This window comes from Muscardinus avellanarius, assembly GCF_963383645.1.
Source record: "Muscardinus avellanarius genome assembly, chromosome: 16".
Lineage (NCBI taxonomy): Eukaryota > Metazoa > Chordata > Mammalia > Rodentia > Gliridae > Muscardinus > Muscardinus avellanarius.
In genome coordinates, this window is record NC_137802.1 from 59,869,798 (window position 1) to 59,885,036 (window position 15,239).

At 43.8% G+C, this 15,239-nt stretch overlaps 1 protein-coding gene across 1 annotated transcript in view; it reads right to left on the minus strand.

The window, feature by feature from the left end:
- Positions 1 to 522: 522 nt before the first annotated feature.
- PITPNC1 (phosphatidylinositol transfer protein cytoplasmic 1) overlaps positions 523 to 15,239 on the minus strand; it is a gene marked incomplete at both ends in the record, with an annotated part of 311,327 nt that continues 296,610 nt past the window's right edge. Inside the window, one exon of the mRNA XM_080712457.1 lies at positions 523 to 839. Coding sequence (XP_080568583.1) covers positions 523 to 839 — 317 coding nt within the window. The remainder of the gene's footprint in view (positions 840 to 15,239) is intronic.

Genomic DNA, 15,239 nt, shown 5'->3' on the forward strand with positions numbered 1-15,239 from the left:
TAACTATTTGGTATTCAAGTACTGGTGGTCAGCAGTTCCAAACTTGATAGTAAGCTACGTGATGCCTGAGAGATATTCTTGGGAATTTCAGGTTTGATGGGAGGAAAGTGACTACTGTTTTCACCACATCTGGCAACAAAGTGGTATAAAATTTTCATCTATGCACCCTTGGCGTCCACCATGCTCAAGAGCAAAGCTTCCGCACTGGCTTATAGCTGTGGCTCTAGAAGATTCCTTCTGTTTTTTTTTTTTATTATTTGTTTTTTTTTTTTTGTATTTTTGCTAGTCTTTCATATCTACTCTGAAGCTATGTGGCACACTCAGGGATTCATATTATTTGTGAAATTACTTAGCCCCATGCACACTCCGATATCAAAGGAACACGTATGCGTGACAAATTAGTCTTTCCCTATATCAGAAGATTCTTAAGAAAGAAACAAGCCAAAAAAAAAAAAAAAGACATCGAATAAACAAAGAACCTCAAAATGAAACTATAAAACCCACGAGATATTCATTGCGAAGTTACTCGGACTTGGGCCGACATGGCTTATCGGAGGAGGGCAGGCCAGGTAAATTCAGAGTGGCTCTTTTCTCGGGATCTGGGAGCGTGAGAGTTTCGGGAGCTGATTTTTTCCGGGGCCGATCTTTGGGAACCGACAGAAATTCTGGCGCGTCTGTGGAGAGAGGAGTGGATGGCGCGCTGGACGGGGCGTTGCGCACTGAAGAAGGCAGTAGAGAAATGCTCGAGATAGAAATAGCCGGGGGGAAAACGCCGATTTTCTGGTTGGTGGCTTCCTGAGTGGCTCGTTCGAATTCTCGGACTTCATCCATCGTCATGTCTTGAAAGGGGAAAACAGAAACGAAAATAAAAATACAAATAACGAGCAGTTATTTATGGGTGATGCAGAGATGCACTGCTACACGGGGGTGGGGTGGGGTGGGTTCCTGTCACTCAAGGGGCTTCCCATGAGGATACACCCAAACTCTGAGACACTACACCCTCAAGTGTTTGCCTTTTTACTGAGACACGCCCCTGAAACACAATCTTTCTTTAGGAATACCCATCCAAGACTTTTCATAGCGTTCTTCAATGAGGGTTTTAAGTATTTCAAATAAAGAAATGGTGGGAGAATAGAACTAGACTGTGTGTTGTTGTGGGTATGGTGTGAGGTGTGTGCAGCTGTTATTATTAGTAGCTTTTTTGCATTACTGGGGATTGAACCCAGGGCATTCTACCTCTGAGGTACAACCCAAGCCCTATTTTTTATTCTTTATTTTGAAACAGGGTCTCACTAAGTTGCAGAGGGCCTCACTAAGTAGCTGAGGCTGGCCGTGAACCGTGATCCTCCTGTCTCAGCCTCCCAAATGCTGGGATTACAAGCATGTGACACCACGCCCAGCCTCAAGCCCTATTTTAAATTTTTATTTATTTATTTATTTGTTTATTGGCAGTTCTAGGGATTGAACCCAGTACATTCTACCTCTGAGCTATACCCACAGCCCCATTTTAATTCTGTATTTTGAAACAGGGCCTCACTAATTAGCTGAAGTTGGCTGTGAACCTGTGATCCTCCTGTCTCAGTCTCCTAAGTACTGGGATTACAAGTGTGTGCTACCACATCTGGCTTATTGTTAGCTCCTCCTCCTCCTCCTCCTCCTCCTCCTCCTCCTCCTCCTCCTCCTCCTCTTCTTCTTCTTCTTCTTCTTCTTCTTCTTCTTCTTCTTCTTCTTCTTCTTCTTCTTCTTCTTCTCTTCTCTTTCTCTCTTTGTGGTACCAAAGATTGAACTTAGAGGCATTCTACCTCAGAGCTATATCCCCAGCCTTATTGTATTTTTTATATTTATTTATTTATTTATTTATTTATTTATTTATTTATTTATTTATTTTGTGGTACTGGGGATGGAACCCAGGGGCATTCTACTTCCGAGCTACACCCCCAGCTCTATTTTTAAGTCTTTATTTTGAAACAGGGTCTCACTGAGTTGCAGAGGGCCTCACTAAGTAGCTGAGGCTGGCCGTGAACTGTGATCCTCTGGGCTCAGCCTCCCAAATGCTGGGATTACAAGCGTGTGCCACCACGCCCGGCCCCAAGCCCTATTTTAAATTTTTATTTATTTATTTATTTATTTATTTATTTATTTATTGTTTGTTTATTGGCAGTCCTAGGGATTGAACCCGGTACATTCTACCTCTGAGCTATACCCACAGGCCCATAATTCTGTATTTTGAAACAGGGCCTCACTAATTAGCTGAAGTTGGCTGTGAACCTGTGATCCTCCTGTCTCAGTCTCCTAAGTACTGGGATTACAAGTGTGTGCTACCACATCTGGCTTATTGTTAGCTCCTCCTCCTCCTCCTCCTCCTCCTCCTCCTCCTCCTCCTCCTCCTCCTCCTCCTCCTCCTCCTCCTCCTCCTCCTCTTCTTCTTCTTCTTCTTCTTCTTCTTCTTCTTCTTCTTCTTCTCCTTCTTCTCTATCTCTCTTTCTCTTTCTCTCTCTCTCTCTTTGTGGTACCAAAGATTGAACTTAGAGGCATTTTACCTCAGAGCTACATCCCCAGCCTTATTGCATTTTTTATTTTTAATTAAATTAAATTAATTAATTATTTTACTGGTACTGGGGATGGAACCCAGGGGCATTCTACTTCCGAGCTACACCCCCAGCCCTATTTTTTAGTCTTTATTTGAAACAGTGTCTCACTGAGTTGCAGAGGGCCTCACTAAGTAGCTGAAGCTGTCCGTGAACCACGATCCTCCTGTCTCAGCCTCCCAAACGCTGGGATTACAAGCGTGAGCCACCACGCCTGGCCCTTTTATTTTTTATTTGGAAATAGGGCCTTGCTTAGTTGCTGAGGCCCTCACTAAGTTGCTAAGGCTGAACATGAACCTGAGATCCTCTTGTCTCAGCCTACCAAGTACAGGAATTATGGACATGTGGCCACTATGCCTGGCTGTGCTATCTCTTTTATAAGGAGATGGTAATTGAATCAGTCAATGACCCCAAAATGACATAGCTTGCCTTCCTCCCTTCCTTCCTCGGTACTGGGGATTGAACCCAGGGGGCATTCAACCTTCTAGCTATACCCTCAGCCCTCTTTTGTTTTGTTTTGAAACTGGGTCTCACTAACTTTGCTGAGGCTAGCATAGACATGCCATCCTCCTGTCTCAGCCTTCCAAGTACTGAGATTCCAGGTGTGTGCCACTGCAGCTGACTCAGCGTGCTCTCTTCTCTCTTCTCTCTCCTCTCTCTCTCTCTCTCTCTCTCTTTTTTTTCCCCCTGAACTTGGGAACCCAGGGGCATTCTACCTCCGACCTATATCCCCAGCCCTATTTTTTATCCTTTCTTTCTTTCTTTCTTTCTTTCTTTCTTTCTTTCTTTCTTTCTTTCTCTCTCCTCTCTCTCTCTCTCTCTCTCTCTCTTTCTTTCTTTCTTTCTTTCTTTCTTTCTTGGTGGTACTGGGGATGGAACCCAGGGGCCTTCTACCTCTGGGCTACACTCCCAGGCCTATTTTATATTTTATTTGGAAACAGGGTCTCTTAAGCTGGCTTCGAACCTGCACGATCCTCCTGTCTCAGCCTCCCAAGCACGGGGATTACAAGCGTGTGCCACCAAGCCCGGCTTATTCTTTATTTTGAAATGGGGTCTCACTGAGTTGCAGAGGGCCTCACTAGGTCTCACTGAGTTGCCGAGGGCCTCACTAAGCAGCGGAGGCTGTCCGTGAACCGCGATCCTCCGGTCTCAGCCTCCCGAATGCTGGGATTACAAGGGTGCGCCACCACGCCTGGCTTCCTGACTGAAAATCTCCCTGAGATTGTTCATATGCTATAGTTTTGACCAACTTAGAAAACAAGACAACAGTAACCATAAATCCTAAATATTATCCCAAAGCCAGGACAATGAGACCATTTCTCAAGGCAACTTAAGAGAAAAAGAGAAAGAAAAGAGAGGATCATTTAATGAGCAAGAACTTTTTTTTTAAGAAGAAAAAAAGCATTATTTGGAATTAAACAAATAAGTCAGTGATGCTTTGTGCACTAGGCACTGGCAGATGACTTAGACTTGTAGATTTCCCACACATCTAAAATGCTCTTTTTATTTATTTTATCTTATTTTTTGGCACTGGGGATTGAACCCAGAAGCATGCTATCTCTGAGCTATACCCCCATACTCCCCTTAAAATTTTGTTTGTTTTAATACAAGATCTCACAAGGTTGCTGGGAGCCTTGCTATGTTGTTGAGGCTGGTCTTGAACCTGTGAACCTCCTGTCTTACCCTCCTAAGTACAGGGATCACAGGCATGTACCACTCTACCTAGCTTAAAATGTCTTAAGTGAGAAAGTAAAAAAAAAAAAAAGCTTTATAATGTAGGTCTTTTTCTAATATATGCAACACATTATGCTTTCTACCTTTGAGACACAAAGTATTGGAAGTATGTTGCTGTGCCTCAATCTAGTGACGATTTCCCTTTCAGGGTATTCTTGTTTTTTTTTTTTATAGCTTGCTAGCCTTCTTGCATTTTTGGAAACTATATTATCATCATTATTATTATTCATTTATTGAGGTGCTGTGGCTGGCAGGACTTTGTGCATGCCAGGCAAGTGTCTACCAGTGAGTTGTACCGTAGCCCTGTTATTGTTATTATCACTATTTGGTTCTTCCCAGCATCCTTTGCCATTTTTATTTACTGGGAACAGGGTAAAGAGTTGACCTGGAGCTGGGGGTAGTGGGGCACGCTTGTAATCCCAGCATTTGGGAGGCTGAGACTCGAGGATCGCAGTTTGGGGACAGTCTCAGCTACTTAGTAAGGCCCTTTGGAACTTAGTGAGACCCTGTTTCAAAATAAAGAATAAAAAATAGGGCAGGGGGGTCTAGCTTGGAGGTCAGGTGCATCTGGGTTCCATTCCCAGATCAGCAAAACAAAAGAAACAAACAAAAAAAAAGACCTGAATATTAGAATAAACACATTCCCAGCCGGGTGTGGTGGGGCACACTTGTAATCCCAGCATTTGGGAGGCTGAGACAGAAGGATCACAGTTCGTGGACAGCCTCAGCTACTTACTGAGGCCCTCTGCAACTCAGTGAGACCCTGTTTCAAAATAAAGAATAAAAAATAGGGCTGGGAGGTAGAATGCCCCTGGGTTCCATCCCCAGTACTAAAAAAAAAAAAAAAAAAAAAAAAAAAAAGGCACTGAGTAAAATCTGCTGCCCATAAGGGTTTTTTTTTGTTTGTTTGTTTACATCTATTTTGTCTTCCCAGAGACTCATTTTTCATTCTTCTTGTGCTTTGCCATGCATTTAGTACTTGAAACATCCTTAGATGTTACCGCATGACTAAACCGCCATGAAACAGCCACTTTAGAAAAATTACTAAGTATGGAACAAACACATACACGGTATTATTCATTACGTTTTATAACATCTGAGCAAACCAGAAGCATTCTTTGCTATAATGAAATACTTAAGAAAAATTCCTTGCAAATAATTACTAAAATTTCCTGAAAGGAATTTTTTTTATAAAGGAAATTGGAAAATTACAACCGTGTTGATGTAAAATGCAGACTATATGAACGAAAGTTGTATCTATGAAGCTACTACTTAAAAAGAAACACTAGGCTATTAAGCTAAGAAATGATATTAAGGTTTAACAAAGAGGCATTTGTTTTGAAATAAAGCTGATACTCTCAGAAAAATTTTAGTGAATTGGGCCACGCTGTGATTTTGCTATAATAAATGGATAGTGTCTGAAAAATTAGATTCCAAACACGCGGCTTTATTTGTTTTCTCTACTCTCTACAACCAGCAGGGGGCAGACATCACCCACAGCACATAATTTTGATTTTCCGCTCCCAGTGTCTCTTGTAAGTTTTCTTCCTTGAAGGCTTTGAAACCTCTCAGTTCTCAGTTGAAAATGAGACTGGCATTTCCTTATTGTTGTGCTCGGGGATGTTAATTTTGCGTACTTTCAGTCTAATTTATCCCTGTTCAAGTTGATGATTCAGATTTCATTTCGCACCCATGCCGTTTTCGTTTGAGAGGCCAGCAGCCTCTTGACTGTAACTGTTTCTCATTGCGATGGAGAAGAAAGGCTGTGGAAAAATAAACGATCCCCAATTCCATGGAATTCTAAAGAATAAAGGAAATGTCACAAGCCTTCAAAATATCCATCCGGCGTCACCTACAGGGAGTAGACAGCTCTTACATTAAAATCACGGGAGCTACTGGGAGTTGCAGGCAGAGAACACATGCGGCTTTCTGGAGGGAGAAGGAGCATTCTAGCTCGTCACCTTCTCCTTAGTAAACTGACTTTCTAATAATCACAGGAAAAAGGAAAGAAAACCAAACCAAGAGCCTTCGGCTGCAAGCCTTTAGAGCTTAGAAGGTGGAAGGCTTTGTGGTCAGTGCCTTTAGACTTCTGATGTCTCCCCTCCCTGGGCTGCCTTTGGTCATATTTATACTGAGCAGCTTTCAGAGAGGTTGAGAGGGGAGCTGGTACCTAGCATTCCTAAAAGAAAATTGAAAATGATGGAAATTTGAGAACATCTTTCTTAAAGAACATTTCTGCTTTAGGTCAGGGAGAGTGGAGACGGGGGTGGTCTTATCAGATGTGGTCTGTGCCTAGAGGGCAAACCCTTTTCGTGAGTCTGGAAGGAAGAGTCAGGGCCCCAGGGACCTCAAGGGCGGTCACATGTGGCCACTGGCAGCCCGTGAGCTTTGCAGGGCACATTCCAAACACATGTTCTATAAACTAAAGTAAAAATTCTCAAAATGCAAGCAGAAGGTCTTCACCATTCTAAAGCACCCATTTACAACAAGGGCCACCTCTCAATTTTCTCTAACTATATTCTGTTTTTGGTCCTGGAGATCGAATTTAGGGGCCTCTGAGCTACACCCCCAGCCCTTTTTATATTTATTTATTTGTATTTTGTGGCATTGGGGATGGAACTCAGGGGAAGTCTACCTCTGAACTACACTCCCAGCCCTATTTTTTATTCTTTATTTTTGAAACAGGATCTCACTGAGTTGTGAAGGGCCTCAGTAGCTGAGGCTGTCGGTGAACCGCGAACCTACCGTCTCAGCCTCCCAAATGCTGGGATTACAAGCGTGCGCCACCACGCCCGGCCCCTTTTTATTTGGAAACAGAGTGCTGCTAAGTTGCTGGGGCTGGCCTCAACCCTCTGAGTCTCTTGTCTCAGCCTCCCAAGTACTGGGATCACAGGTGTGCGCCACCACATCCAGCTGGTGATCTTAACTCATTCATTAGCGTGAATGATTGAGAGATAAGTCTATGTCAGATGCTGGCCTACACCTACCATGCAGTCAGATCTTCATTTCCAACTCCCTGAGGCTCTGGCTAAGTCCCCGGCTGGACTGACTACCTGGCTCAGCACATTCCACGCCTCCTCCTGCCCCGCCCGTGTCTGCACAAGCTGCAGCTCTGTCTCTAAGATTACCCCAAGTCAAAAAGAACTGATTGGGTACAACAGCTATAAAGAGCCCTCTCGGAAGCATTTCAGAGCACATGGAAAGGAACCCAAAATAGCAGATGAGCCAGAAGCCCTCCTTTGAATGAGTAAGCGAGCGTTGACTGTGTTTTGAAAAGTTACTGACGCGTTGTTCTAGTTTACACATGACATCCATTCCTATTGCGGTGCTCTTTTACGGTCGCGGCAGGCCATTTCACTAGGCCCACAGTGTTTTCACTCTCCATGTTCTTGGTTTTATAGACCAAAATAACCCCCGAGCTGAGCAGCGTGTCCAGGAGAGACAGGCGTCCCTGCCCATCGGCTCGGCATCTTCGCCGAGAGCCTCCGGGTGGAAGGCTGGGGACGGAGGGTCTACAGTATGTATGTCAAAGATCAGTGCTTGGCTCATAAAGGGTGGGCGGCGCATTTTAAAGGTTCTACATACACTTGTTTGGGCCTGGCTGTCTATGTCATCCACAGTGGGCGAATGCGGATTGCAAACTTTTATGTTGGTTTGTTCATGCATGTTTTTCTCGTATTCCCGAACATCATCCATGGTCATATCTGAAAGAGGTCAAGACGTGGGCAACTTCCGTTATTAAATGCAGTTTTCAATGGGGAGGCTTTAGGGAAAGACGGCAGCTTAGCGGGAGCCAGAGAGGTTCTCCAAAGCAGGGCACGGACTAACTTTATGAAGAGGAGACCATAAAGTTAGGGGAACCAGCCGGAGCGGGAGTGAGGACAGGGAAGTAGAGTCAAGACAGGCTTAGAAGAGAGAAGAGTAGAAGGTATTTAGGGGCCATTCTTGTCAAGTAGGCTTGGCGGTAAGGAGTACAGCGGTGGGCAGTGCGTAGCTGGAGATCTCCTAAAGCTTCGTTAGAAGATCCCGTTGGGGGCAGGGGTCGGGTTTGTTTGGTTTCATACTTACCTTCCACGTATCTTTCCAACTAGACTTGAGAGTTGTTTTTTTTTTAACCAATGCACTCAGTACCAAAAAGGACACTTTCATTGCTATTAGAGGAGACCGGACGTAGAGAGCGAGGTGGCTGCACACACTGAGGTGTGTTTTTGGACAGACACAGGTGACTGGGTCTCAGGTCTACACTGAGCTTCAAGTCTAGCCTGGCAGCTTGAACACTGATCTATAAATAAAATGGCACGTGACACGATTTTTGGCCCGAGTCGGCAGTTTTTTAGTATTTCAGGATAATCTTTTAATCCTCTGGTTCTCAACAGGGAACAATTTTGTGACTTTTTTTTTTTTTTGAAAGGGTTCTCCTGGCATCTATATCAGCAGATAAGGACCAGAGCTACTGTGGAACATGCCGCAATGCACAGCACCCCCGGCCCCTAACAAAGAATTATCTCATGCAACGTATCAGTAGTACCAAGGTTGAGAAGTTCTGTCTAAATCCAATTGATTTAAAAAAAAAAAAAACAACAAGGAACCCATCCATCTTCGATATGTGAGATGCGTAAAATAGACAATTATTCTCACTTTAAAAACTTCCTTTACCTTATTGCCTACGCCCCCGCCCCTGCCTTGGTTATTTTACATTTTATCATCCATTTTCCCCAGATGGGCATTCCTCTATTGCTGTCCTGGCAGAATTGAGCTCCGTGCCTCTTTACCAAGGGAGGGGTCTCGCAGCTGCTCAATCTGCGCCCTGATCACTAATTGGCTCGGTGAGGGGTTTTCAGTGGGGATGCGCGGCTGGAGTTTTTCCTCCAGTATTTTCTGTATCATGTGGTTTGGTGTCTTTTTATATCAATCCATGTGTCATGAGAGATTCTCTTTGTCTCCAAAGGGCAGACATGCCAGAGCGTATGATTTAATTCAGTGTGGTCTGGGCCCAAGATGCAGTATGGCTCTAAATCCAAACCGGGGCTATTTTCTTTAGCTGATGGTCCCCCTCCTGCCCTGAAATCATCCATCAAAATGCTGCCCTTGAGCAATGAAAGTATCAAGACTGCCAGGCAGCAGCTAGGCCAGGCCGAGTGCAGCCTTTTCTTTTAGGAAACCCAGGTAACAGAAAGGCAAGAAAGGGGCTGATCTTCCATTACAGCCAGCGCCGGCGTCGACAGCAGCATCCTTCAGTACAAAAGTTCTGCTTTTCATGGCTGACGAGCAAGACTGCTCAGACACAAGCACACCTGTAATCAGGGCGAAGATGTTCTCTCTAGCTAAAAGTCTAAGACTTAAAGAAGTTCTCCATGCAAATGTCATTAGACACTTCATTTCGAGAACAAAAGCAAAGGCAGTTTAGTTTTAATTGCTCTAGTGAACTCCGACAGAAATGATTTTTTACCTGTAATTAACTCCAGGTTAAGCCAAGGGCTTTAATGGTGTGACTGTGGGCTTTCAAAGCTGTATCAATTTTATGGATGTGAAGAAGGCTTTTTTTTTTTTTTTTTTTTCAGGTCTGGGGATGGAACCCAGAGGCATTTGACCTCTGAGTTAAACCCCCTGCCCAATTTTTTATTCTTTTATTTTGAAACCGGGTCTCACTGAGTTGCAGAGGCCTCACTAAGTAGCTGAGGCTGTCCGCGAACCGCGATCCTCCGGTCTCAGCCTCCCGAATGCTGGGATCACAAGCGTGCGCCACCACGCCCGGCTCTGGAGAAGGATTTAACAGCAAAAGACATTCATTACCGCCTTGTATGCAATAGTGAAAAGTTAAAAACAACTAAAGGGACTGTGTACTATAGAATCATTAAAAAACAAGATAGAAGACTGTTAATGCTGATGTGGAGGGATACTCTGGAGACACTGTTAAGCAAAAATAGGAGGCAAAAATGTACATCTTACACACTATGTTTTTTTGTGTGGTTTTGGGACTGAACCCAAGAGCATTCTATCCAAGCTATACCCCCAGAAGACCTATGCTTTATTCTTTATTTTGAAACAGCTTCTCACTAAGTTGCCGAGGCTGCGACAACCCTGTGATCCTCTTGTTTAAGCCTCCCAAGTACTGGGATTGTAAGTGTGTGCCACCATGCCTGGGCAGGATATCATTTTTTTTTTTTTTTGCTACTGGGAATTGAACCTGGGAGCATTCTACCTCCAAGCCACATCCCTGGCCCTATTTTTAAATTTTTATCTTGAAACAGGGTGTTGCTAGTCTGCTGAGAGCCTCATTACCTGCTAAGGCTGTCCCTGAATCTGCTATCTTCTTGTCTCAGCCTCCCAAGCACTGGGATTACAGACATGTGCCACTGTGCCTGGCTAGGATATCACTGTTGTAAGAGAAGCATCATCCATCAATCAATCAATCTATCTATCTATCTATCTATCTATCATCTATCTATAATTTTTTTGTGGGGATGGAACATAGGGACATTCTACCTCTGAGCTATACCCCCTGCCCTATTTTTTATTCTTTATTTTGAAACAGGGTCTCACTAAGTTGCGGAGGGCCTAAGTAGCTGAGGCTGTCTGCAAACCACAATCTTTTGGTTTCAGCCTTCTGAATGCTGGGATTACAAGCGTGCACCACCACACCCGGCTGCATCATCTATATTTTAAAATACTGAGAGCAGCCGGGCGTGGCGGCGCACGCTTGTAATCCCAGTACTTGGGAGGCTGAGACAGGAGGATTGCACAAGTTCGAAGCCAGCCTCAGCTACTGAGTGAGGCTCTCAGCAACTTAGTGAGACCCTGTTTCCAAATAAAGTATAAAATAGGTCCGGGATTGTAGCCTGGAGGTAGAAAAGCCCCTGGGTTCCACCCCCAGTACCACAAAAGTAAATAAATAAAATAAAATAAAATAAAATGTTAGCAGTGATTGAGTTGAAATTCCAGATATTTTGATGTCTGTCCTTTCTCTTTTGTACCTATATTTTCTAAAGTTTCAATGTCACATATGCATCAAAAATAATATTGTTATTATGATTATCATTATTATTGTTATTATGATTATCATTTTATGTGTGGTACTGGAGATGGAATCAAGGGGCATTCTACTTCTGAGCTACACCCCAACCCTATTTTTTTTGTAAATAGGGTCTCACTAAGTTGCTGAGGCTGGCCTTGAACTTGTGATCCTTCTGCCTAAGCCTCCCAAGTACTAGGATTACAAGCATGTAAAACCATGCCCAGCAATCCCTTAGTTTTTTTTTTTTTTTTTTTGTGGGTCTGGGGATGGAACCCAGGGGCATTTGACCTCCGAGATACACCCCCTGCCCTATTTTTTATTCTTTATTTTGAAACAGAGTGTCACTAAGTTGCAGAGGGCCTCACTAAGTAGCTAAAACTGTCGGTTATCCTCCGGTTTCAGCCTCCCCAATGCTGGGATTACAAAGTGAGGCACCTACACCCAGCTTAATCCTTTTTTTTTTTTTTTTTTTTGGTAGTACTGGGGTTCCTGGAAATCTTTCTACCTCCGGGTATATTCCCAGACCTATTTTATATTTTTATTTGGAAACGGTCTCTCTCTCTCTCTCTCTCTTTTTTTTTTTTTTTTTTTTTTGGTGGAATGGGGTTCCTGGAAGCCCTTCTACCTCCGGGCTACACTCCCAGACCTATTTTTTATATTTTTGAAACAGGGTCCCTTATGCCAGCGCGGCTGGCTTCGAACCTGCGTGATCCTCCTGTCTCCGCGTCCCAAGCGTGGGGATTACAAGCGTGCGCCACCATGCCCGGCTAATCCCTTGGTTTTTAAAAAAAATGAACTTAAGAAACAAAAGTTGCGGGCTGGTGGTGTAGTTCAGTGGTAGTTCTAGGTCCAGCACAGCAAAAAAACCAAAACCACAATTTCAGAAAATTGCATCTAAAAGAAAAAAAGAAATCTTCCAATCAGACCAAATAAAAATGAACGAACATTTCAAGCAGAGTATTTCTCTAAAAGATAATGATAATTTGGTCCCTACTGATGCTGAAGGAAAATATGTTTTTCTAAGTCCTGAAATGTCCCCATAAATGTGCATAGAAATGAAACATTTCCAACATTCCTTAGTAATTTATGAAACTCCCAATCAAGTACAAATGTCTCCGTTGAGTTCTCTGCTAAAATGTACTGTGTCTTGCTTTTGTAATGTACATTGCCTCGAAATCTATATATGAATCAATTTTTTAGAAAACTCGATTACGTATGCCCAGTGACGGAGGATGCGTTCAGACATGATTCGTCTTCATTACTGATTGATTTCCAATGATCACAGTGACTTCTAACAATTTAGGTTCAGACCTCTGTTTGCAGCCAGCGAATGCTTATGAGACAGATCAGATAAACTCTTAGTGAAAGGAACCCTATGTCAATGATTTTGTAAATACGTTGGTTAAATAATCACCCCTTAATTTACAGACTTTGAAAGGTCATAATTTGGTTTTCTTCAGTAAGGTTTCTTAAGTCAAAGCTTCTGAAACAAGGCACACTGGAGCTAATTGCCTGATTTAAGAGAGAGTTGGAACCAGTACAGTGTTTCTTCTGATTAGGAATTGTGCATCCTAATCTTTGAGATGTTGCTATCAGTTTCGCTGATACAGTGGGTGCTGGGAAATATAAGTGCTTTCCTCACTGTATGTTAAGGGGACAAATTTCCTTTTCTTGCGCGCGCGCGCGCGCGCGCGTGTGTGTGTGTGTGTGTGTGTGTGTGTGTGTGTGTGAGACTAGGAATTGAACCCAGGTATATTCTACTTCTGAGTTACACTTCCAGCCTATTTTATTCTTTGTTCTGAGACAAAGTCTCACTAAGTTGCTGAAGCTGGCTTGGAACCTGCAGTCCTCCTGCCTCAGCCTCCTCTGTACTGGGATTATAGGCATGAGCCATTGCCCCTGGTCTACCCTCTCTTCCTCCCTTCTTTCTTTCTCAGTACTTGGGAGGCTGAGACAGGAGGATCTCAGGTTTGAGGCTAGCATCAGCAACTCAGTGAGACATTTTTTCAAAATAAAAAATAATCTGGGTGTGGTGGCGCATGCTTGTAATCCCAGCATTTGGGAGGCTGAGACAGGAGGATCACAATTCACAAACAGCCTCAGCTACTTAGTGAGGTCCTCTGCAACTCGGTGAAACTCTGTTTCAAAATAAAGAATAAAAAATATGCCTGGGGGTGTCGCCCAGAGGTAGAATGCCCCTGGGTTCCATCTCCAGTAAGGCAAAAAAATCCTAGCCTGCCGAGGGGGGAGGCCAGTGCTGGGGCCTTGGAGGCCGAGATCGGAACCTGCCATGCGGCAAGGCCAGTGCTGGGGCCTCTGAGGCTGGAATCAGAGCCTGCCACAAGGCCGGTACTGGAGCCAGTGAGACTGGGAACAAAGTCTACCGGGTGGCCAGACCAGTGTTGGAGCCTTCAAGAGTGGGATTGGGCTGGGCGTGGTGGCGCACGCTTGTAATCCCCGCGCTTGGGAGGCGGAGACAGGAGGATCGCGCTGGTTCGGAGCCAGCCTCGCTGGCTTAAGAGACCCTGTTTTCAAATTAAAAAATATATAAAATAGGTCTGGGAGTATACCCCGGAGGTAGAAGGCCTTCCAGGAACCCCAGTACCACCACCAAAAAAAAAAGGAGTGGGATTGGAACCTGCAAAGCAGCATATACACAAAAAAATCACAGAAAATAAAAAATAATCAGATGCTCTCCCTAATATGCAAAACTAGGAAGAAATGGGTAATAGGAGGGAATCTAGTGGAAGAAGGGGCCCTATGGAGGAGCAATTAAGGTGACCAATCAGAAGGGATGGGATGGCGGAAGATGGAATCTCTTTAAAGCACATGATGTACGTAAATAAATATATCAGTGTTAAACTCTAAATCAAGCATGGGATAGAGGGAGGGGAAGGGAGGGGGATGGGGACTGGATAAAGGTTGATTGGACGATGTATACTTGGATATCATAACAAGTCTTGTATTCCATTGTGATGTTTGATTACAATGCACCAATAAAAATATATTAAAAAAACAAATAAAATAAAATAAAATAAAAAATAAAAAGGGCTGGGGGTGTAACTCAGAGGTAGAATGCCTCTGGGTTCAACTTCTAGTACAAAAAAAAAAAAAAAAAAGATAAGGCAGGTTTGAGAGACCATTAGGATACAAGTCAGTTGAACCCATAGGGAACAGTGCCTCCAACCTTTGAAAAGGAGTTTCCTACTTTGATCCAGTGCCCGCCTAGTGGCACTCTGTCTTTCTTTCTTTCTTTCTTTCTTTCTTTCTTTCTTTCTTTCTTTCTTTCTTTCTTTTTTTGTGGTACTGGGGATGGAACCCAGGGGTCTTCTACCTCTGAGCTACACCCCCAGCCCTATTTTCTATTTTATTTGGAAACAGGGTCCAACTGAGTTCTGAGAGCCTCACTAAGTAGCTGAGGCTGGCTTCGAACCTGCGATCCTCCTGTCTCAGTCTCCCAATTGCTGTTCTTTTCTTGCTACTCCTGTCGTTATCGTTCCACTTCCAGCTCCAAAGCTAAATTAGGGGTCTTCCCCCCCCCCCTTCTAAGTCAAAGTTGAAGTCTTGAACAAGCAGTTAAGGTCAGGGAGAATCCAGCAAAATGGTGGCCATGCTTTGGGAAACATTGTCATTTAACACTTTACCCTGGTTATAGATTTAATGCATGCTTGTTACAAAAGCCCTGGGGAGTTTCACTTCTTTGAGTTGGATCAAGCCAGTGTTCAAAGCCTGCTGAACACCCTTTGTGTGTGATTCAGAGCACGAGCACTAGAGCTGTAAGTGTCAGTTACGACTGTTTTTATAGGGATTGAACCCAGGGGCCTTCCACTACTCAGCCACTCCCCCAGCCTTATTTATTTATCTTTTGTTTTGATATAGAGTCTTGCTAAGTTGCAGAGGGA